At 39.8% G+C, this 22,904-nt stretch overlaps 1 protein-coding gene across 1 annotated transcript in view; it reads left to right on the top strand.

Annotated features, from left to right (window-relative positions):
• The window catches only part of SLC35F2 (solute carrier family 35 member F2), a 63,232-nt gene that overhangs the window by 33,891 nt on the left and 6,437 nt on the right, over positions 1 to 22,904 (top strand). The window contains exons 2-4 of the mRNA XM_081545342.1: positions 14,276 to 14,451; positions 17,575 to 17,702; positions 22,636 to 22,795. Of these exons, the coding sequence (XP_081401468.1) occupies positions 14,276 to 14,451; positions 17,575 to 17,702; positions 22,636 to 22,795 (464 nt within the window). The remainder of the gene's footprint in view (positions 1 to 14,275; positions 14,452 to 17,574; positions 17,703 to 22,635; positions 22,796 to 22,904) is intronic.

Below are 22,904 nucleotides of genomic sequence, written 5' to 3'. Positions count from 1 at the left end.
GTGTTTCTATAATGTTCCTGTCCTCTGGGAGCTTAGAGTCTTAGAAGAAGAACCACAAGCTGCATGGTGGGTGCTAGGATAGAGGCATGTGGTGTTTTTTTCGAAGGCATACAGCAAGAGCCTGCTAATCTGCTCTTTAGAGAAGAAGGCCTGGGACCATGAAATACGTGGGCCTCTAAAGTTCTAAATTCTTCGTGTATAACACATTGGGGGACTTCCCTGGTGGCTCAGAAGGTAAAGAATCTACCTGTAATGCAGGAAACATGGGTTTGATCCCTGGGTCTGGAAGATCCTCCAGAGAAGGGAATGGCTACCCACTTGAGTATTCTCACCTGGAGAATTCCATGGACATAGGAGCCTGGTGGCCTGTAGTCCATGGGGTTGCAAAGAGTCGGACACCACTGAGCAACTAACATACACACAAGCAAATAGTAGCACATATTAGACACCCAAGAAACTTCAGTAAGTTCTTGACCAAAGAGTTTACCGACTGAATAAATGAATAAGAGAAATTATAGTTTCATTGGAAAGCATATGCATAAATATGAGTTTTAGAATGGACAGGATATTAAAATACATACTTTAGGTTTTCTAGAAGAAAGAAGGGAAGAAATAAAAGGCTTGTAATCTTTTCTTCCTTTATTCCTTAAATTCTTAAATTCATACAATATATCCAATGAGTAATGCGGTCAGAATGAGTAACGTGGTTAGTTTCATTTCTACCTGTTTCCCCACCCCTACCCCTGATGATCCATGACTTATTTGTTCTGCTTCATGCTGTGTGGCCCAGCTCTCACAGCATGAAGCTGCCTTGGGAAACACGTCTTGGAGCTGGATCATATCCTGTCATTGAGGTTTACTTCAGTGGAGGTTCCGTTTGAAAAACAGTGACAGGATATGTCCCATGGTTAGATGCACGTTGCGGATATGTCCCATGGTTAGATGCACGCTGCGGATATGTCCCATGGTTAGATGCACGTTGCTTCTGGCAACTTCCCTTAAAGAGGACAGGCTTTATTACAGTATAGAGAGAGTCCCTGTGTTTAACTCAGAATTCATATGAACTAGGAATTTGTGAAATTCAAATGCTTTTATACGAAGCCATAAGTAACAAAGGTTGTTTTGTGGCCTTTGGTATCTCTGTACGTGTCTGAGTTGTTTCTTCTTCCTTCTCCCTTGTGCAGCCTCCAACCCCTTCAGCTCCTCTTTCTGTCTCTCTTTCTCACTTTTGTTCTTGCTCTCTTCCTCTTCCATTATAGATGAGGTCATTATGATTTGGAGCCAAGAGAAGTGGATTGCTGTAACTTTAATCTCCATATTAAATTTATGACTCTCTCTATCTCTTTTTTTTTAGGAGATAGGTATACTTTATAGTGGGAGGATAACTTTCTTAAGTGTGCTATTTTAGAATGTAAATGGATCTCACCTGGTTGGCTTAGACGGTAAAGAATCTGCCTGCAATGCAGGAGACCCGAATATGATTCCTGGGTCCGGAAGATCCCCTTGAGAAGGGAATGGCAACCCACTACAGTATTCTTGCCAGAGAAATCCCTTGGGCAGAGGAGCCTGCCTACAGTCCATGGGGTTGAATAAGAATCAGACACAACCAAGTGACTATCACTTGAATGTCCTCCTTATTGTAAACATCAGACTTAAATTGAAGAAAGTAGGGAAAATCACTAGGCCACTCAGGTATGACCTAAATTAAATCCCTTACGATTATACAGTGGTAGTGGCAAATAGGTTAAAGGGATTAGATCTTATAGACAGAGTGCCTGAACAACTATGGACAGAGGTTTGTAACATTGTACAGGAGGCAGTGATCAAGACCATCCCCAAGAAAAAGAAATGCAAAAAGCAAAATGGTTGTCTGAGGAGGCTTTACAAATAACTGAAACAGAAGAGAAGAGAAACGCAAAGGAGAAAAGGAAAGATATACCCATCTGAATGCAGAGTTCCAAAGAATAGCAAGGAGAGATAAGAAAGCCTTCCTAAGGGAACAATTCTAAGAAATAGAAGAAAACAATAGAATGGGAAAGACTAGAGGTCTCCTCAAGAAAATTAGAGATGCCAAGGGAACATTTCATGCAAAAATAGACACAATAAAGGACAATAAAGAAACAGTATAAGTCTAACAGAAGCAGAAGATATTGAGAAGAGGTGGCAAGAATACACAGAAGAACTATACAAAAAAGATTTTAATGACCTGGATAACCATGATGGTGTGATCACTCACCTAGAACCAGACATCCTGGAGTGTGAAATCAAATGGGCCTTAGGAAGCATCACTATGATCAAAGCTAGTGGAGGTGATGAAATTCCAGTTGAGCTATTTCAAATCCTAAAAGATGATGCTGTAAAGGTGCTGCACTCAATATGCCAACAAACTTGGCATATTGGAAAAGGTCAGTTTTCATTCCAATCCCAAAGAAAGGCAATGCCAAAGAACATTCACACTACCGCACAATTGCACTCAGCTCACATGCTAGCAAGGTCATGCTCAAAATCCTCCAAACTAGATTTCAACAGTACATGAACTGAAAACTTCCAGATGTTCATGCTGGATTTAGAAAAGGCAAAGGAACCAGAGATTAAATTGCCAACGTCCGTTGGATCATAGAAAAAGCAAGCAAGGGAATTCCAGAAAAACATGTGCTTCATTGACTGCACTAAAGCCTTTGACTTTGTGGATCACAACAAACTGTGGAAAATTCTTCGAGAGATGGGAATACTAGACCATATTACCAGCCTCCTGAGAAACCTGTATGCAGGTCAAGAAGCAACAGTTAGAACCGACATGGAACAATGGACTGGTTCCAAATTGGGAAATGAGTACGTCAAGGCTGTGTATTGTTGCCTTGTTTATTTAACTTCTATGCAGGGTACATCATGTGAAATGCCAGCCTTGATGAAGCACAAGCTGGAATCAAGATTGCTAGGAGAATAGCAATAACCTCAGATATGCAGATGACACTATCTTAATGGCAGAAAGTGAGGAAGAACTAAAGAGCTTCTTGATGAAAATGAAAGAGAGTAAAAAAGCTGGCTTACAACTCAGCATTCAAAAAGCTAAGATCATGGCATCTGGTCCCATCACTTCATGGCAAATGGATGGGGAAACAATGGAAACACTGACAGACTTTATTTTCTTGGGCTCCAGAATCACTGCGGATGGTGACGGCAACCATGAAATTAAGACACTTCCTCCTTGGAAGAAAAGCTGTGACCAACCTAGACAGCATATTAAAAAGCAGAGACATTACTTTGCTAACACAGGTCCATCTAGTCAAAGCTACGGTTTTTTCAGTAGTCATGTATGGATGTGAGATTTGGAGCATGAAGAAAGCTGAGCACCAAAGAACTGATGCTTTTGAACTTTGGTGTTGGAGAAGACTCTTGAGAGTCCCTTGGACTGCAAGGAGATCAAACCAATCAATCCTAAAGGAAATCAACCCTGAATAATTCATTGGAAGGACTGATGCTGAAGCTGAAGCTTCAATACTTCGGTCACCTGATGTGAAGAGCCAACTCATTGGAAAAGTGCCCTATGCTGGGAGAGATACAAGGCAGGAGGAGAAGGGGGCCACAGTGGATGAGATGGTTGGATGGCATCACTGACTCAATGGACTTGAGTTTGAGCAAGCTCTGAGTGATTGTGAAGGACAGGAAGCCTGGTGTGCTGCAGTCCATGGGGTTGCAAAGAGTCGACACGACTGGGTGACTGAACAACAAGAATGTAAGTGTGGGCTTATTAGAGGAATTTTGTCAATTCGGGAACAGGGCTTAGTTCCATATTTCTTATTCTCACATGTTTCAAATTTATAGTTGCTTTTGAGCCCGTTATGGTGGGCAAAAAATGTTCTGAACTTAATAAAGTTATCAGCTCCTTTATTAACTTTTTGGTGCCCTGTACTTTGGACATCCAGTGTCCTCCTGACACGTAGGGAAGCAGTGTAGCAGAGAAATTGGGCTAGACCCTTTCTTTCCTGACCGCAAAGTGAAGTGCATGGATCCTTTGAAGAGAGTGGCTTCTAATATAAGGTCTGTTATAAAATCATGGAGAAGTGAAGGAGGGTGGGGAAAGGGGTGTGGGGATAAGTGAGTGAGGACAAAGAGGTACAGGAGTAAGAAGACAGCAGCTGTGAGAGATGACCTCACTTCCTATACTAAGACCGTGTTCTACAGTGGGCGCAGCAGATGTTTAATGGTCAGAGAACTTGCATGCAATTGGCTCCTATGTCTTCTTAGGCATACACTCAACTCTTCTGGCCAGTTTCCTCATTTAAAAAAAAATGGAGATTAACAACAAAGTCCAGCAATTCTGAGACTTTGTTCCATGGAAGAGAGAAAGAGAAGTTTAAAGAAAGGAGGAGTTCATTAAACAATGAAATACAAGAAAATTGGAACCATTTCATTGCCAGGTACCCTTCCTCACATATTCCAGAGGCAAGTATGTGCCTGGGAACAATGACACCAACTGAATGCACTTTTTCATGCTTTGGCTTTGGCCTATGCACTTGTAGGTTCTCAGTTCATTATACGGGACCAAGTGATGAATTTCTTTTGCTTAGGATCGGACAGCGTAATTGCCAGAGTCAATGCAAACTTGTGTCCTTCGGAAAGAACTGAGCACAAGAGAAAGAGGTAGCAACCCGCAGATCCAGTTTGCCTCATCAGCCTGTGATGAGAAGAGCATCCCTAGAAAGAATACTACTCTGTGGGAGGAAGTCCTGAACCTTTTGTTCACCTGGGTGAAAAATTCTTACAGTAGCCTAGTAAAGTGTCTTTGGATCTGAACAGTTCTTGATACCATTTCTGCCTCTTGAAGGATGAAATTTGCCTCACTTTCTTCTGTTTGAAAGTAACAGAGTAGGCTACATGGAGTAAAATAACCCTTTGAAGAGAATTTTAGCAAAACAAGTAAAGCTGAAGACATGCTCTAAAACCAATTATTCTATTAAATATATCTATAAAGCAAATGATTCCTTTAAACCTCATGACACAAATAGAAAGTTATTATATTTGTAGGGTACTCTGAGTTCACTGCTTTCAGAAGATGTCTAGGTGGTACCCATCAGACCATCCTGAGCGCTGAGGAGATTATACATTACATATTAGTAACTCATTTGCACAGATTTTCTAAAACCTAGAAAAACTCTTAGATATGCATGTTGGGAAACATACATATAAATATATGTAGAGGCATTGTTTATAAAAGCAAAAAAAAATTGGAATACAACCTAATAATCAATAAAAGAATGGGTACATGAAGTGTGATGTAATCACATAATGGAGTACTAAACAGCTGCTGCTGCTGCTAAGTCGCTTCAGTCGTGTCCGACTCTGTGCGACCCCATAGACGGCAGCGCACAAGGCTCCCCCATCCCTGGGATTCTCCAGGCAAGAACACTGGAATGGGTTGCCATTTCCTTCTCCAATGCATGAAAGTGAAAAGTGAAAGTGAAGTCGCTCAGTCCTGTCCAACTCAGTGGAAAGGAATAAACTAGAACTAATGTATCATTATCAATGATACTATGTTGATCAAAACAGCAAGTTGCAAAAAGTATACATATAGTGCGATGCTGTTTATATAAAAATTTAAAACCGGTGAAACAATTGTTTATATTGTATAGGGATACTTACATAAATATGAAAATATATGGAAATGCATGAAATGTTAAATTCCAAGTTCTAGAAAGTGCTTACCTCAGGAGAGCTAAGATATTGGGGAGAACACAAGGGGGAATGTTGATGTCACCAGTATTTTACATCTTAAGCTGCCTGGTAGATACAAAAGTACATGTTGATGAATGCTTTGTACTTTGTTATATTTTAATATTCTATAAGAAATTTCAAAACTTAAAACTTAAACTGTGATGGGACTGCCCTGTTCGCACACTCCCAATGCAGGGGGCCAGGTTCGATCCCTGGTCAGGGAATTAGATCCCACGCGCCACAGCTGAGAGTTTGCATGCCAAGACTAAAAGATCCAGGATGCTGCACCTAAGACCCAATGCAGCCAAATGAATAAATAAATGTTGAAAAAAAAATTCTAAATGTTCTGATTAACATGCAGAATGTTGACTCCATGTTGACTCCTCTATAGTGTAGAGATTGGGTTTGTGGAGAGTAAAGAATAAAGAACAGTTGGGAGAAATTTGCTGCAGTTCAAACTGTAGGGCACTTTTTGCTTGAAATGCCACTTACTCTTGCTTCCAGTATTTTTTGCTTGTTCTCTCCCTGCATCTTTCTGGCCATGCCTTTTCATCCCCATCTCTAATTCCTCTTCCTCCTCTGCCTACTAAACGTTGCTGTTTCCCTGGGTGTTTCTTTTTTACCCTCTTTTCTTTTCAATTTTTAGGTATATGTTTTAGTGATCTCATTTATAACCCAACTTCAATTACCACTTTCATGATCATGATTCCCAAATTTGTTTCTCCAATCCAACCTTTTTTTCCCAACTCCAAACTGTTTACTGGACATTTCTTCTTGACTATCTCATAATTTCAACAAAATCCAGCATGTCCAAAGTGGAGTTATTCTGTTTTCTAAATGTGCCTTTGCCTTTTGCCTTTCGGATCTTGGTTAACCACATTGTTATCTACCCACATGTCTAATTCAGAAAACTGTGTATTATATTAGACAGACCTGTCTCTGACAAATTTCCTCTTTAATTGGCTTCCATGGCAGGAATTAAGAGTAAGGTTTTGGTGCTATGTGTTATGACATATAGGGACCCAAGCATGCCCAATTTCTGCCTTGCTAATCACTTTTTTCCCTTCTATTTAGAAGATTTCTATGAGCTTGCCACCAGCAGTAAGATACAAGCTTTAGAACTTACTTTAGATCTTTTCTTGATCTCACTTTTATTGACTTTTCCATCATCTGCTGCTGCTATTTTTCTCTCCTGGACTCTGAGCTACAGCTGTACTAACTCACTTGAAATCCTTGAATGTGCCATATTGTTTTAGAGCCCTGTGCCTTGGTACTTGCTATTCCTTCTGTTTGAGATAGCTTTCCTTACTGTGCCTGTCTAGTGAATTCATCAAGTTTTTGTAACTAGCCTATTTTTGTGCTTGTCTGTCTGTGGCCCAGTTACTAGTTTATGTGCTTGCTTATCCCAGTGGTCTCTGAGCCTCTGAGGCACAGAAAGTGCCTACCCGGTTTTTGTATTCTCATGGCCTGGCACATGGCAGATGCTCTATATTACGGTTGTCTCACCCAGCAAGCTTCCCCTTTTTCTTTTTGCCTGTGTTGAGACTGTTTGAGGTTAATTGCAAATTACTGAAGCAAATATTCCAACCCCCCCCTCACAAAAAAACCCAACACTATAAACTCTTAGAACAGATATTTGGTGTCTTCTGTAGTATTGGTATTTTCTATTTTGATAAGAGCAACTCTGGAAGAAAGTATTTATGTAGAGGACATTTAAATAAAAGTTCCAGTATTCTCAGTCCTGGTCCCTGAAACTTCCAGGAACTATATGTCTTCATCATCTCTTTTAATTGTTTTTAAGTTTCTTTTAAGTTTTTACCATATTGCCTTCTGCCCATCTCCCAAACTTGTTTAAGTATCCTTGGTCTAAAGACAAGAGAATAATTAAAAAAACAAGCTAGCAGAAAATTTGTCCTGAACACTACTGCTTATTCTTCAAACTCTTTCCCCATTCCTATTCTCCTTTTCATCATTTTAAAAAAATAGAGCTATTTATATTTGGTGCATTGTTGTTTTTCCATCGATCAGTCATGTCCGACTCTTTACAACCCCATGAACTGCAGCACGCCAGGCTTCCCTGTCCTTCACTATCTCCCAGAGTCTGCTCAAACTCATGTCCATTGAGTTGATGATGCCATTCAACCATCTCATCCTCTGTTGGGCCTTCAACTCCTACCCTCAATCTTTCCCAGCATGAAGGCCTTTTCCAATGAGTCAGCTCTTTGCATCAGGTGGCCAGAGTTTCAGCAGCAGTCTTTCTAATGAATATTCAGGGTTAATTTTTTTAGGATTGACTGGTTTGACTTCCTTGTTGTCCAAGGGACTCTCAAGAGTCTTCTCCAGCACAACAGTTTGAAAGCATCAGTTCTTCTGCACTCAGACTTCTTTATGGTCTGACTCTTACATCTGTTACTGGCTACTGGAAAACCCATAGCTTTGACTATACAAACCTTTGTTGGCAAAGTAATGTCTCTGCTTTTTAATGCGCTGTCTAGGTTGGTCATAGCTTTTCTTTCAAGGAGCAAGCATCTTTTAATTTCATGGATGCAGTCACTGTCTGCAGTGATTTTTGGAGCCCAAGAAAATAAAGTCTGTCACTGTTTCCATTGTTTTCTCCATCAATTTGTCATGAAGTGATGGGACCAGATGCCATGATCTTTGTTTTTTGAATGTTGAGTTTTAAGCCAGCTTTTTCACTCTCCTCTTTCACTTTCATCAAGAGGCTCTTTAGTTCTTCTTTGCTTTCTGTCATAAGGGTGGTGTCATCTGCATATCTGAGGTTATTGATATTTCTCCCGGCAATCTTAATTCCAGTTTGTGATTCACCCATGCTGGCATATCACATGATGTACTCTGTATATCAGTTAAATAAACAAGGTGACAATACACATCCTTGATGTACTCCTTTCCCAATATTGAACCAGTTCATTGTTCCATGTCTGGTTTTAATTGTTGCTTCTTGACCTGCATACAGGTTTCTCAGGCAGCTGGTAATATGGTCTGGTATTCCCATCTCTTTCAGAATTTCCCACAATTTGTTGTGATCCACACAGTCAAAGGCTTTAGCATAGTCAATGAAGCAGAAGTAGATGTTTATCTGAAATTCCCTTGCTTTTTCTGTGATCCAACAGATGTTGGCAATTTAATCTCTGGTTCCTCTGCCTTTTCTAAAACCAGCTTGAACATCTGGAAGTTCACAGTTCACGTATTGCTGAAGCCTGGCTTGGTGAATTTTGAGGATTACTTTACTAGCATGTGAGATGAGTGCAATTGTATGGTAGTTTGAGCATTCTTTGGCATTGCCTTTCTTTGGGATTGGAATGAAAACTGACCTTTTCCAGTCCTGTGGCCACTGCTGAGTTTTCCAAATTTGTTGGCATATTGAGTGCAGCACTTTCACGGCATCATCTTTTAGGATTTGAAATAGTTCAGCTGGAATCCCATCCCCTCCACTAACTTTGTTTGTAGTAATAGTTCCTAAGGACCACTTGATTTCACACTTGAGGATGCCTGGCTGTAGGTGAGTGACCACACCATCGTGGTTATCCGGGTCATTAAGACCTTTTTTGTTCAGTTCTTCTGTGTATTCTTGCCACTTCTTTTTAATATCTTCTGCTTCTGTTAGGTTGATACCATTTCTGTCCTTTATTATGCCCATCTTTGCATGCAATGTTCCCTTGGTATCTCTAATTTTCTTGAAGAGATCTCTAGTCTTTCCCATTCTGTTGTTTTCCTCTATTTCTTTGCACTGATCACTGAGGAAGGCTTTCTTATCTCTCCTTGCTATTCTTTGCAACTCTGCATTCTGAAGGGTATCTCTCCTTTTCTCCTTTGCCTTTCGTTTCTCTTCTTTTTTAGCTATTTGTAAGGCCTCCTCAGACAACCATTTTGACTTTTTGCATTTCTTTTTCTTGGGGATGGTTTTGATCACCGCCTCCTGTACATTGTTACTAACCTCTGTCCATAGTTTTTCAGAGACTCTATCAGATGTAATCCCTTAAATCTATTTGTCACTGTATAATCGTAAGAGATTTGATTTAGGTCATGCCTGAATGGCCTAGTGATTTTCCCTACTTTCTTCAATTCAACTCTGAATTTTATTGAAATCAGTATGGTGTTCATGATCTGAGCCACAGTCAGTTCCCAGTCTTGGTTTTGCTAACTTGATAGAGCTTCTCCGTCTTTGGCTGCAATGAATATAATTCATCTGATTTCACTATCAACCATCTGGTGATGCCCATGTGTAGAGTCATTGCTTGTGTTGTTGGAAGAGTGTTTGTTATGACCAGTGCATTCACTGGGCAAAAATTTTTGATGCATTAATTTACTGATATTCTACTCACTCAGCCCACTGAAATCTGACGTTAGTTATTACCACTAACAAAAAGCTTTCTTTCCAAGCTATCTAGGAGCTTCCAGCTTGCCATTTCAACTGTGTCTGTTTAGCCATGAGGACACCTTTTCTCTCTCTGCAGTTTTTGGCACTGTTGTATTGTTGATATCATCTTTCTTAAAGTGTTTTTGTACTCTTAGTTCCTGTATCATGGCACTATCATGATTTGTTGTTTTTCTTTGACTATTACACTTCATAGGGCAAGTGGGAAAGTGTCATATATTTGAGGTAACCATATGTTTGGGCATATCTGGTAATTTCTTTATCTATTTACATTCACTTGACAAATATTTATTGAGTGACAACAAAGTGCTAGCACTGGATATGTAGTGGAGAGCAAAACAGATATAGATATAGTCTTTAACTTTGTATTTTTTATCTGTTGCTACTGTAAAACAAATTGCCTCAAATTTAGTGGCTTAAAACAATACACTTGTTATCTCATAGTTTGGATGGACCAGGCATCTGGGCATGGCTTAGCTCTGCTTTCTGCTTCAGATCTCTCATAAGGCTGCAGTCATGGTGTTGGCTGGGGATGGAGTCTCATCTGAAGTCATGACTGGGGAGAAAATGCTTCCAAGCTCATATTGATGTTGGCGAGATTTATTTCCTTGGAGACTGGTGGACTCAGAGTCTCAGCTCCTTACTGGTTGTTGACCAGAGGCCACCATTTGTTCCTTGCCATGTGGGCCTCTTTATATAGCAGCTTGTTTGATTAGAACCATAAGGAAGAGAATCAGTAGAGTTGGCTAGAAAGATGGAAGTTATACCCTCATCTGATGTATCCATGTAAGTGGTAGCCTGGGTTTTTTTTTTTAAGTGAAGTATAGTTGATGTACAATAGTATATAAATTACAGGTGTACCATATAATGACTCACAATTTTTAAAGGTTATAGTCCATTTGTAGTAACTATAAAATATTGGCTGTATTCTCTGTGTTGTACAGTCTGGTATCCCATTATTTTATTTGAATTCTAATGGTTAGAGTCAAATTAAAGATCCACCCCATGTTCAAATGGGAGAGATTACGCAGAGCAGAGCTATCTGGAAACAGAGATTCACTGGTGGCCACCTTAGAGTCTGCCTGTCACAAATCTCTTAGTGTTTTTTTTCTTAGACATTCCAGCCACCTCAACTTCTAGCACTCTCAAACTGAATTCATACTCTCCCTTTCCTAAACCTGCATCTCATCCTATATTCCCTGACTTGGTCAGCAACCTCATATCCATCCAGTCATCTAGTCTAGAAACCCAGAGATCATTTTTAATACCTCCTCCCTGATAGCTCAGTTAGTAAAGAATCCGCCTGCAATGCAGGAGACCCTGATTCGATTCCTGGGTCAGGAAGATCTGCTGGAGAAGGGATAGTCTACCCACTCAAGTATTCTTGGGCTTCCCTTGTGGCTCAGCTGGTAAAGAATCCACCTGCAATGCGGGAGACCTGGCTTCAATCCCTGGGTAGGGAAGGTTCCCTGGAGAAGGGAAACGCTACCCACTCCAGTATTCTGGCCTGGAGAATCCCATGGACTGCATAGTACAAGGGGTCGCAAAGAGTTGGACACTACTGAGCAACTTTCACTTCACTCACCTGAGATATAATGGATCACTAGGCTCTTTGAGTCGTTCATATCATTCTCTACTTAACATTCACTTTGCTGTAGCTTTAGCTCAGCCATGGATCATTATACTAATTTTCTAACCTTTGGTCCTCCTTCTTTTGGTCACCAGAGTTACCGTTTACAGCCTGGCCTCCACTTACTTTGCCAGGCTTCTTGCCCACTGCTCTTTGCACTGGTGCCCTAGGCATAGTCCGCTTGCTTCCAGAACCCACCACTGCATGTTTGCACCTCTACATTTGGTCCTACCGTTACTTCTTCTTGGATTACCTTCTCCCTACTTCTTCCTCTAGAAACCTCTTATATACATCCAAATCTAACTGAAAAATCATCTGTTTCATAAAACTTTTCTTAGTTTTCCCTCTGCCTGCTAACACCCTCATTCAGAATTAACCTGTGTGCTCGCTCAGTCCTTTTTCACTTGTACCACTGTTACAAGATTGCTTTCTGTAACAAAAAAAAGTGGTTTGTGTGGTTTGCTTTCTCTAATTTTGTAGCTGGTTGCTAAAGTACTTCTCTTTTAAAATGCAAAAGGGTAGGCTCTATATCTTATTCTACTCTGGATCCAAAGTACCCATCTCTGAAGTGCTGATTCACAGTCTTGGCTGCTTTTGGGATTACGTGGGGAGCTCTGAACATCACTGATGCCTGGACCCACCCCTTCAGGAGATGATATAATTGGTCTGGGGTGCAACCTGGGGTACTAACATTTTTAAAAGCTCTGTGATTCTAACATGTAGGTAACACTGAAAGTCTCTGCTTCTAGTTGAAGAAAGCAAGTCTCTGGGAGAATGAAAGCATAAGAAAATGTTAAACATTTAATGAACAGAAAAACTTTAAAACTAGAGTTTAAGTTGAGTTTTAAAAAAATCACACACACACACAATTCAAATAATACAAGACATAGCTAAGTAATCAGTTCAGTTCAGTCTCTCAGTCATGTCCGACTCTTTGCGACACCATGAACCACAGCACGCCAGGCCTCCTTGTCCATCACCAGCTCCTGGAGTTTACACAAAATCATGTCCATTGAGTCGATGATGCCGCCCAACCATCTCATCCTATGGCGTCCCCTTCTCCTCCTGCCCTCAATCTTTCCTAGCATCAGGGTCTTTTCCAGTGAGTCAGCTCTTTGCATCATGTGGCCAAAGTATTGGAGCTTCAGCTTCAGCATCAGTCCTTTCAATGAATATTCAGGACTGATCTCCTTTAGGATGGACTGGTTGGATCTCCTTGCAGTCCAAGGAACTCTCAAGAGTCTTCTCCAACGCCACAGTTCAAAAGCATCAATTCTTCGGTGCTCAGCCTTCTTTATAGTCCAACTCTCACATCCATACATGACTACTGGAAAAACCATAGCCTTGACTAGATGGACCTTTGTTGGCAAAGTAATGTCTCTGCTTTTTAATATGCTGTCTAGGTTGGTCATAACTTTCCTTCCAAGGAGCAAGCGTCTTTTAATTTCATGGCTGCAGTCACCATCTGCAGTGATTTTGGAGCCCAATAATATAAAGTCTGACACTGTTTCCACTGTTTCTCCATCTATTTGCCATGAAATGATGGGACCGGATGCCATGATCTTAGTTTTCTGAGTGTTGAGTTTTAAGCCAACTTTTTCACTCTCCTCTTTCACTTTCATCAAGAGGCTCTTTAGTTCTTCACTTTCTGCCATAAGGGTGGTGTCATCTGCATATCTGAGGTTATCAATATTTCTCCCAGCAATCTTGATTCCAGCCTGTGTTTCTTCCAGCCCAGCGTTTCTCATGATGTACTCTGCATATAAGTTAAATAAGCAGGGTGACAATATACAGCCTTGACGTACTCCTTTTCCTGTTTGGAACCATTCTGTTGTTCCATGTCCAGTTCCAGCTGTTGCTTCCTGATCTGCATACAGGTTTCTCAAGAGACAGGTCAGATGGTCTGGTAGTCCCATCTCCTTCAGAATTTTCCACAGTTTATTGTGATCCACACAGTCAAAGGCTTTGGCATAGTCAATAAAACAGAAATAGATGTTTTTCTGGAACTCTCTTGCTTTTTCGATGATCCAGCGGATGTTGGCAATTTGATTTCTGGTTCCTCTGCCTTTTCTAAAACCAGCTTGAACATCTGGAAGTTCACAGTTCACGTATTGCTGAAGCCTGGCTTGAAGAATTTTGAGTATTACTTTACTAGCATGTGAGATGAGTGCAATTGTGCAGTAGTTTGAGCATTCTTTGGCATTGCCTTTCTTAGAGATTGGAATGAAAACCTTTTCCAGTCCTGTGGCCATTGCTACTAAGTAACCAAGATGATCTCTAAATAGATCATCAGTGAACTGAGAGAATATGTATTTTTGTGGGAGAAGTTAGAAATATAAAAGAGAATAAAATTGTAGTCGCTCAAAATCCAGCGCTTTAATTTTTGTGCATATGAAGTAAGTGATAAAATGAGATAAAGAGCCACCTGGAATTATTAGCATTTTCCTTTTTGTTTAGCCCTAAAGTGTGTGCGTGTGCATGTGCAGTACATAAATTATTTACTAGTTACTCTTATTTTCTCCTTTATTTTCCAGGAATATTTTGAAAACAATTGCCTTAGGTCAGATGTTATCCTTGTGTATATGTGGGACAGCCATCACCAGCCAGTATTTGGCAGAAAGATATAAAGTGAATACCCCCATGCTTCAGAGCTTTATCAACTATTGCTTGCTGCTTCTAATTTATACAGTGATGCTGGCATTTCAACCAGGTATGTCAAATTACCTTTTTAACAAATTATCTTCATAAAAATTTTTGGCCTATACATTCAAAAAATAAAACACGAGCCCAAACCAAAACCAAGAACAGGAAACTACTGCTGTTTTTATAAAAGTCGCTAGAAAGGTACGCCACCTCTGAATTCTATGAAGTTAGTGACTAGAGATTTATGTATAGCTCTCTGAAATTGTTGATTAAAATGAGTAGCATCAAACTGTAACATAGGGTTTGTCAAAAAAAAGGAAAGTATAAGTGCCATTATAAGTTACACCTTTCCCCCCGCCCCCGTGGTTGATAAATTTAAGAGACAGTATTAAAAATACTTAAAAAGTCAAGAACCTCACTTTCCAAAATATATATTTCCAGCTAAGTGGAGAATGCTAAATAGAGCACCACTGCATGTAAATGTGAAACAAAACAAGGAATTAACATCTTATCACAAGGTTGATTTCAAGAGTGTAAAGACAATTGGTAACCTAGACTGGGAGGGTGCAATACTACCATTTTCATCACATTTAAAGCATATGATAAAATTACGAGTGTGGTGGTTGCTCACCTCTGATTAAGTTCCTCTTTTAATATGAACATTAATACATCAATGGTATTCCTATATGTCAGGATAAATAACTTACTTTTGAAAGAAAGTGGAAGCCAATTATGAGGAGGGGAAAATATCCTAAGGGGAAAGCATCAAATTTGGCAAGCTCCATAGGTGATTGCAGCCATGAAATTAAAAGACGCTTACTCCTTGGAAGGAAAGTTATGACCAACCTAGATAGCATATTAACAAGCAGAGACATTACTTTGTCAACAAAGGTCCGTCTCGCCAAGGCTATGGTTTTTCCAGTGGTCATGTATCGATGTGAGAGTTGGACGGTGAAGAAAGCTGAGTGCCAAAGAATTGATGCTTTTGAACTGTGGTGTTGGAGAAGACTCTTGAGAGTCCCTTGGACTTCCAGGAGATCCAACCAGTCCATCCTAAAGGAGATCAGTCCTGGGTGTTCATTGGAAGGACTGGTGATGAAGCTGAAACTCCAATACTTTGGCCACCTCATGCGAAGAGTTGACTCATTGGAAAAGACCCTGATGCTGGGAAGGATTGGGGGCAGGAGAAGAAGGGGATGACAGAGGATGAGATGGCTGGATGGCATCACTGACTCGATGGACATGAGTTTGAATAGACTCCAAGAGTTAGTGATGGACAGGGAGGCCTGGCGTGCTGCGATTCATGGGGTTGCAAAGTGTTGGACACGACTGAGCGACTGAACTGAACTGAATTGTAGGAGCTGGAAATAGAACTGGTACATGGTTAGTAACCCCAGAATTTGCTCCTCTCTGTAAGAACTGGCCTTTAGGAAGTCAGTATGATTTGTAAATGTATCAGTGAAATCCATCTAAGGGATGGTTATTATTGTGTTTAGTTGCTAAGTCGTGTCTGACTTTGCGACCCCATGGATGTAGCCTACCAGGCTCCTCTGTCCATGGGATTTCTCAGGCATGAATACTGGAGTGGTTTGCCATTTCCTTCTCCAGGGGTTCTTCCTGACCCAGAGATTGAACCCCCATCTCCTGCATTGCTGGTAGATTCTTTACCACTAAAAAAATGATTCGTAAATAAATCAGTGAAGTCCCTCAAGGGATGGTTATTATTAATAGATGCCTTCTCAGCTATCTCATGTTAGGAAGTCTGTGTTTTAAGGATATTCCTGCTAGTTTGGATTTAATGATAATTATTGTGGATGGTGACTGCAGCCATGAAATTAACAGACACTTGCTCCTTGGAAGAAAAGCTATGACCAACATAGACAGCATATTAAAAAACAGAGTCATTACTTTGCTGACAAAGGTTCGTATAGTCAAAGCTATGGTTTATCCAGTAGTCGTGTATGGATGTGAGAGTTGGACCATAAAGAAAGCTGAGCACTGAAGAATTGATGCTTTTCAACTGTGGTGTTGGAAAAAGACTCTTCAGAGTCCCTTGGACAGCAAGGCAATCCAACCAGTCAGTCCTAAAGGAATCAGTCCTGAATATTCATTGGAAGGACTGATGCTGAAGCTGAAACTCCAATACTTTGGCCACATGATGTAAAGAGCCGACTCAGTGGAAAAGACCCTGATGCTAGGAAAGATTGAGGGTAGGAGGAGAAGCGGGGAACAGAGGATGAGATGGTTGGATGGCATCATCGACTTGAGCAAACTCTGAGAGATAGTGAAGAACAGGGAAGCCTGGCGTGCTGCTGTCCATGGGGTTGTGAAGAGTCAGACACAAATGAGTGACTGAACAACAACAGAATTTGACTATGATTCTCACTACCTTTATTTCTTTGTAGGTTATCTTACCCATAAAGCCTTCTTGTATATCTGCCAACTCTATATCTCCTTGTGATGCTAGATTCTCCAAAGAAATGATTCACAGTTAACTTGAATAAGTTGATTTTAGGGGATAAAAGGTGTTTCTTCAATGATGCCACTAAGTCGTTTTTCCAAACTTACTACTGGCTTAATTTTTTGTTGAAAGCAGATCTTTTCCAAAAAAATGACCACAAACAGAGTTTTGGTCTGTTTGATAAATTTATAAGAAAACATTTCATTTCCTAGGATGATCTGGATGTTATATTTCTGTTGCAGTAGGAAAGAAAAAGGAATTCAATGAATTTAACCACTCTTACTTCCTTTATCTTTGGTGTTTTCATTGAACACTTGGTCTATGATGACACCTTAGCTTGGGCCTCATACTAGAAAAAATTCTGACTGACTCCACTGAGCTGTTACAGGAGTTTGAGTTATGAGTAATGGACATTAGGAGGGACCATGTTCAATGTACATAGTGGTAAAGTATGTGCATGTAATGTAGGAGACCTGGGTTTGGTCCCTGAGTTGGGAAGATTTCCTGGTGGAGGGTATGGCAATCCATTCCAGTATTCTTGTCTGGGGACTCCCCATGGACAGAGAAGCCTGGTGAACTGCAGTCTATAGGGTCGCAAAGAGTCAGACATAGCTAGGAAAAAGCACAAACAGCCCAGCACAAACACTAGTTTTGACTCTTTATCTCTAGATTAAGATGCATGGAATAATTTTCGAGTGACATGTCCTAATCTAGATTTCTTTCAACCAGGTAGTGATAATCTTTTATACATCGTGAAAAAGAAATGGTGGAAATACATCCTCCTTGGACTAGCAGATGTAGAAGCTAATTACCTGATTGTCAGAGCATACCAGTACACAACTCTAACCAGCGTCCAGGTAAGAAGCAGTCCTCTGGCCAGTGGATTTTATAGCTTTAAGAGAGGAATCTGAACTCATATGTGCTCACCTAATGTTCACTCAGAAAAAAACTAAAAACAGTGGATGCTATCTGTTTTCCAGTGGAGCATGTGTGCTAATGAGAAAGGCATCCTGGAATTAGTGAAAACATGTACAAGTTAATCTGTTCCCAAACTGCTAATGCTGCAGATGAATAGAACAGTTGCTACCAAGTAAACATAAATATTTAGTTGGCAATGGATGCTGTGATGTTGGCAAGAGTTCTGTTTTGTGTGTTGCTTAAATGGCATATAAAGTGAATATACTGTTGTGTCCCAGAAAAGTTGGAGTCTTAAAAGTAAAGTAGATATCTAAGACAAAGGAGCAATTAGAAGGAACGAACATATTAGACATTTTGGGTAGAGGTGGTAGCCAAAAGTAACACTTATATCTATTCCTTTTCTAGGTTTATTCTCATTAGATTGAAAGAAAAGTGTTCCTACATAGCAGTACTTTTCAACTTGGTGGAGTTGAGGACGGCTGATTAAGTTGTCTTAACATTAGGGAGTTCCCTGGTGGCCTTAGTGGTTAGAATTCTGGGCTTTCACTGCTGTGGCTGAGTTTGATCCTTGGTTGGGGAACCAAGATCCAGCAAGCTATGTGACACAGCCTAAAAAAAGAAAAGAGTTGTCTTAATGTTAGCAAACTGTGGGATGTATCATAACACTGACTCCTCATTGCTAGCAATAAAATGTATTATAAATGGAGATGAAAGTAAAATAGATTCCCATGTCAGGTGTAGATTTCACAGTTTACTGAATTTATGACTTTGAAAAAAAAAATTGGTTGCAGCATGTGGTATCTACTTTCTTTACCAGGGATCAAAGCTGAGCTCCCTGCGTTGGAATCGCAGAGTCTTAGCCCCTGGACCACCAGGGAGGTCCCTGAATTTATGACTTTTGATGCATCTTTAATTTTTTTTTTTTGGCTCTGCTGTATAACGTGCAGAATCTTAATCTTAGTTCCCCAACCAAGGAGAGATTGGACCTGTGCCATCAGCAGTGAAAGCACAGAGTCTCTACCACTGGACCACCAGAAAATTCCTGTTGCTTCACTTTTTCCTATAAAACAGAAATGGTCTTGTCTCCAAATTTAAGGAACATGGAAAAATGGAAGATTTAAAGAGAGAGATTAATGATTAATGAAAACTCAGTATTTTTCTGATGTGAATATGCATTAAATGCTATTATTACCAGAATGCCATTTAATACTGTGCTAAGCATTGTCCTCTGGGCTTCCCAGTTGGCTCAGTGGTAAAAAGAATCTCCCTGTCAAGCAGAAGACGCGGGTTTCATCCCTGGGTCGGGAAGATCCCCTGTAGAAGGAAATGACAACCCACTCCAATATTCTCGCCTGGAAAATCCCATGGACAGAGGAGCCTGGTGGGAAAGATAGGAAATCTTTTATAAGACAGACATCATAAGAGGCACATGCAAAACTCAGAATTTCATAGAAATTAAAACCAGAAATTAATTACCTAGAAGATGCAGTTCATCACAAATAGTATTAAGTGTACTTTTAGCAATGAATAATAAGAGTGTAAGTACATAGAAAATGTACTCTATATAAAAGAGCCAACTCATTGGAAAGAACCCCGATGCTGGGAAAGATTCAGTGCAGGAGGAGAAGGGGGTCATAGAGGATGAGATGCTTGGATGGCGTCACCAACTCAATGAACATGAGTTTGAGCAAACTCCGGGAAATAGTGAAGAACAGGAAAGCCTGGCACGCTGCGTTCCATGGAGTCGCAGAGTCAGACACAACCTAGTGACTAAACAACAACAAATACAGAAAATGGCATTTTTCTAGTCACATCTGCCTTCATGATATCACACGCAATTTAATTGCTTGATTATAATTTCCAGAAATTTTGATCTGTGACAGATGATGATTAGAAGTTTTGAATTGGTACAGATCTAAACAGAGCTAAGCAAAATACTTACACTGAGGTTTTGTGACTAAAGTTCATGCCTTAAACTAATCTCAAACAATTTCTTCATCCTAGCCTCTTAGAAAAACCTAAGCGTTTGGTTGTCAAAAATTAAGTACTTATGATCCTAGGAAGCCATATTATAAAAAGTGCATCTAACAACTGAACCTCCTTCCAGCAGTGAAGGGTACCTGTCATTGGAATTCTTCAATCAGATTATCTTCTTGAGTAAACCTCTAGTCTGGTTAATCGGAAAGGGTGGAAGTTTGCTTGTGTGTGTCTTTATGGACACACAACATGCAGAATCTTAGTTTACTGAGCAGGTACGGAACCGTTGCCCCCTGCAGTGGGAGCACAGAGTCCTAACCACTGGACCACCAGGGAGTTCCCCCGAGAGGGTGGAAGCTTAAACTGGGTGGTCTTTGCACCTCTTTCTTAAGGATTCCTTCAAGGATTCTGTAATTGTAAATACTAATGTAGTAGTTCATGATGCGACCATTGACGTTGCCGGCCTAGTTTCTGCTCATGTCCCTTCTCACTTCGCCTGCCACATCTACATGTTCCCTACCCACAGCCAGCTTCTCTCTCTTATGTTGCTCTTTTCTTTCTAGAATGCATACTTTTCAAAGCCCCTTCTCAAAGGCCTAGTTCAATTCCATTTTCTTCTCTATAGAGTAGACTCCATTGTATCACTAACAAAGTCTGATTCATGTTTACATCCATCCTTCTCATTCATTCCAGGTTCTTACTTGTTTCTTGCTTCCTGTGTCTATATAATAATTTTTTAAAGCAAAGATGAATATTTTTAATGATAAAAGGAGCAATTCACAAAGAAGATAGACATCATAAGCCATCAGATACCTTATCAACAAAGAAACAAAGATACATAAAGGAAAAATCACAAGAAATATAAAGGAAAAGAAAAAAATATGTAATCATAGACATATTAACATTTCTCTGAGAATATTTTATCAAGTGCAGAAAAAATAAGAATAGGAGCATCTTGAATGATGTCATTAATAATTTAAATATAATAGATTTATATTTAATTAATTTGTATTAATCAGATCCTACACAAATATATTTAAAATTTTGTATCTCATACGTTGTTATTAGATGTCCATAGAACATTTAGAAAATGTGGCAAAAAGATAAACATTACTTAATTTCAAAAAGTAGAATTTTTTTGTGTGTATGATTCAGTTATACACACGTTATTTTTGAAATTATTTTCCATTATAGGTTATTACAAGATATTGACTATAGTTCACTGTGCCACACAGTAAACCTTTGTTGCTTGTTGCATATCTATTTTTTTAAATTAGAAATCTAGCCAATAATTTTTAAAGATTAAATTAAACAGGAGACTCTTAGAACTAAAAGCATCAAGCAGAAGGCATCTGTCACCAGGAATACATTTTGAAAAGATTCCGTTTAGATAAATGACTGACTGTGATAGATACCAGATTAGAAGTCATGGAACTTTTAGAGTGGCCAGGTACCTTGAGATCATTTGGTCTGACTTCTTGATTTCACATTTTGACTCAGGAGATCACATAGCTGGTCAATGGCAGGGCTGGAGCCTGAGGCCTTGGGAGCTCTTACCAAGATGTAGGCGCTTCTCTTATATGGCCAGTCATTGCCCACCAAAAATGGTTAAAAATAGAACAGGTTTAAGTTTGATTTTAAGACACAATTGGAGGATAGGGAGTCTTCTGTGATACTTTTTAGAGCGATTTTTGTCTACTTTTTTTGTTTAAGGAATATAGTTCCGATTTTATGACTTCACTATGGCTAGATTCTTTTGGTGTCTTCCAGGACAAGCTATTATCATTTGCATCGTTTAATGGTTTGTTATTCAGGCAGGCTCAATAAAGCACTTAAGAGATTAGAGTTCTATAGCTGGAATAAATAACAGAAGGCAAAGTGCCCATTCCTATACTTGACATTGCAATGAAAGGCAATCAGTAAACAACTGTGGACAGGATCAAACAAGCTGCTGAGGTTTAGGGGCCTGCCTTGTCCAAGACTAAATAGATACAGAGCACGTCAGGGACAAGGTTAAAAGAGCAGGATGAGCAATCAAATAGCAACATCAGGAACATTATTAGTAAAAGGAATGTATTTTATCCTTGAATGCACTCTACAAATGTGTGCCTTTGAGAATCGAATGAATGAAATCTTTTTCCTTTATCTTGCAAAGATTTTGGATTTACTATAATTTTGCCACTCTTAATCCCCCTGCCTTTCAGACTGGCAATATCAGGGGTGTAGCAAGTATTTTCTGGACCCAGGATCAACAGGTGTGGAGGACTATATGATGAAGATGAGCGAGAGTATTTGCTGTGAGCAAGTATCTGTCTTATATGGTGGGTTGGACACTTTGTCAGGGAGATGGTGTCTGTTTGCTTTCTCATAACCTGTTCTTTTTGTAGTTCTTAAGCCCAATAGCAATTAAACGTTGGTTATGCTATTTTTCTCTGTCTAGTGTTCTACATACTCCACTTTGTGCCTCTCTTGTTCTCTACATTCCACCTCCTCCATTAGTGTCTCCAACATATCACGTACTTAAATATTTATTGACTGAATGGGTACCTGTCTACTGGACTTAGGGATAAACACAAGTGAGAGTGTAGAAGGAAATTGCATAAGGCTGTTGGGCAGAAATCCTGGGTTCATCAACTGACTCCCAAACTTTTAGCTATGTAATTTTGGGCAAGTCATTTAACCTCTCTGTGCCTTTGGTTTCCTTATGGGTAAAATGGAGGTTGAAGTTCCAATTTCATAGAGTTCTTGTGAGGATTAAATGAGTTTATCCAGATAAAGCATTTAGTACAGGGCTGGCAATAATAAATGCTCAATGAACACCGATTTCTGTTATTACTTAGTCATCTTTTCACTAATGAGAGATACTTTAAGGTATTTATTTCTCCTTTCATGCAGCTTTTGGATTGCTTTGGGATTCCTGTGTTGATGGCTCTTTCGTGGTTTATTCTTTATGCAAGATACAGAGTGATCCACTTCATTGCTGTGGCTGTCTGTCTGTTGGGTGTAGGAACTATGGTTGGTGCAGACATATTAGCAGGGAGGGAAGACAATACAGGTGAGACTGTGTTACTTGCTTCTGGTTTAGTCACAGAAGACATTTTGCTTATGTCTTCACTTTTATTTTGCAAAAATAAGTAAAAGGGAGAGAACATGTCCTGATTACC

Source organism: Giraffa tippelskirchi, chromosome 11 (assembly GCF_054371585.1).
Source record: "Giraffa tippelskirchi isolate mGirTip1 chromosome 11, T2T-mGirTip1v1.2.pri, whole genome shotgun sequence".
NCBI lineage: Eukaryota > Metazoa > Chordata > Mammalia > Artiodactyla > Giraffidae > Giraffa > Giraffa tippelskirchi.
This window is presented reverse-complemented; position numbering and strand designations above follow the sequence as displayed.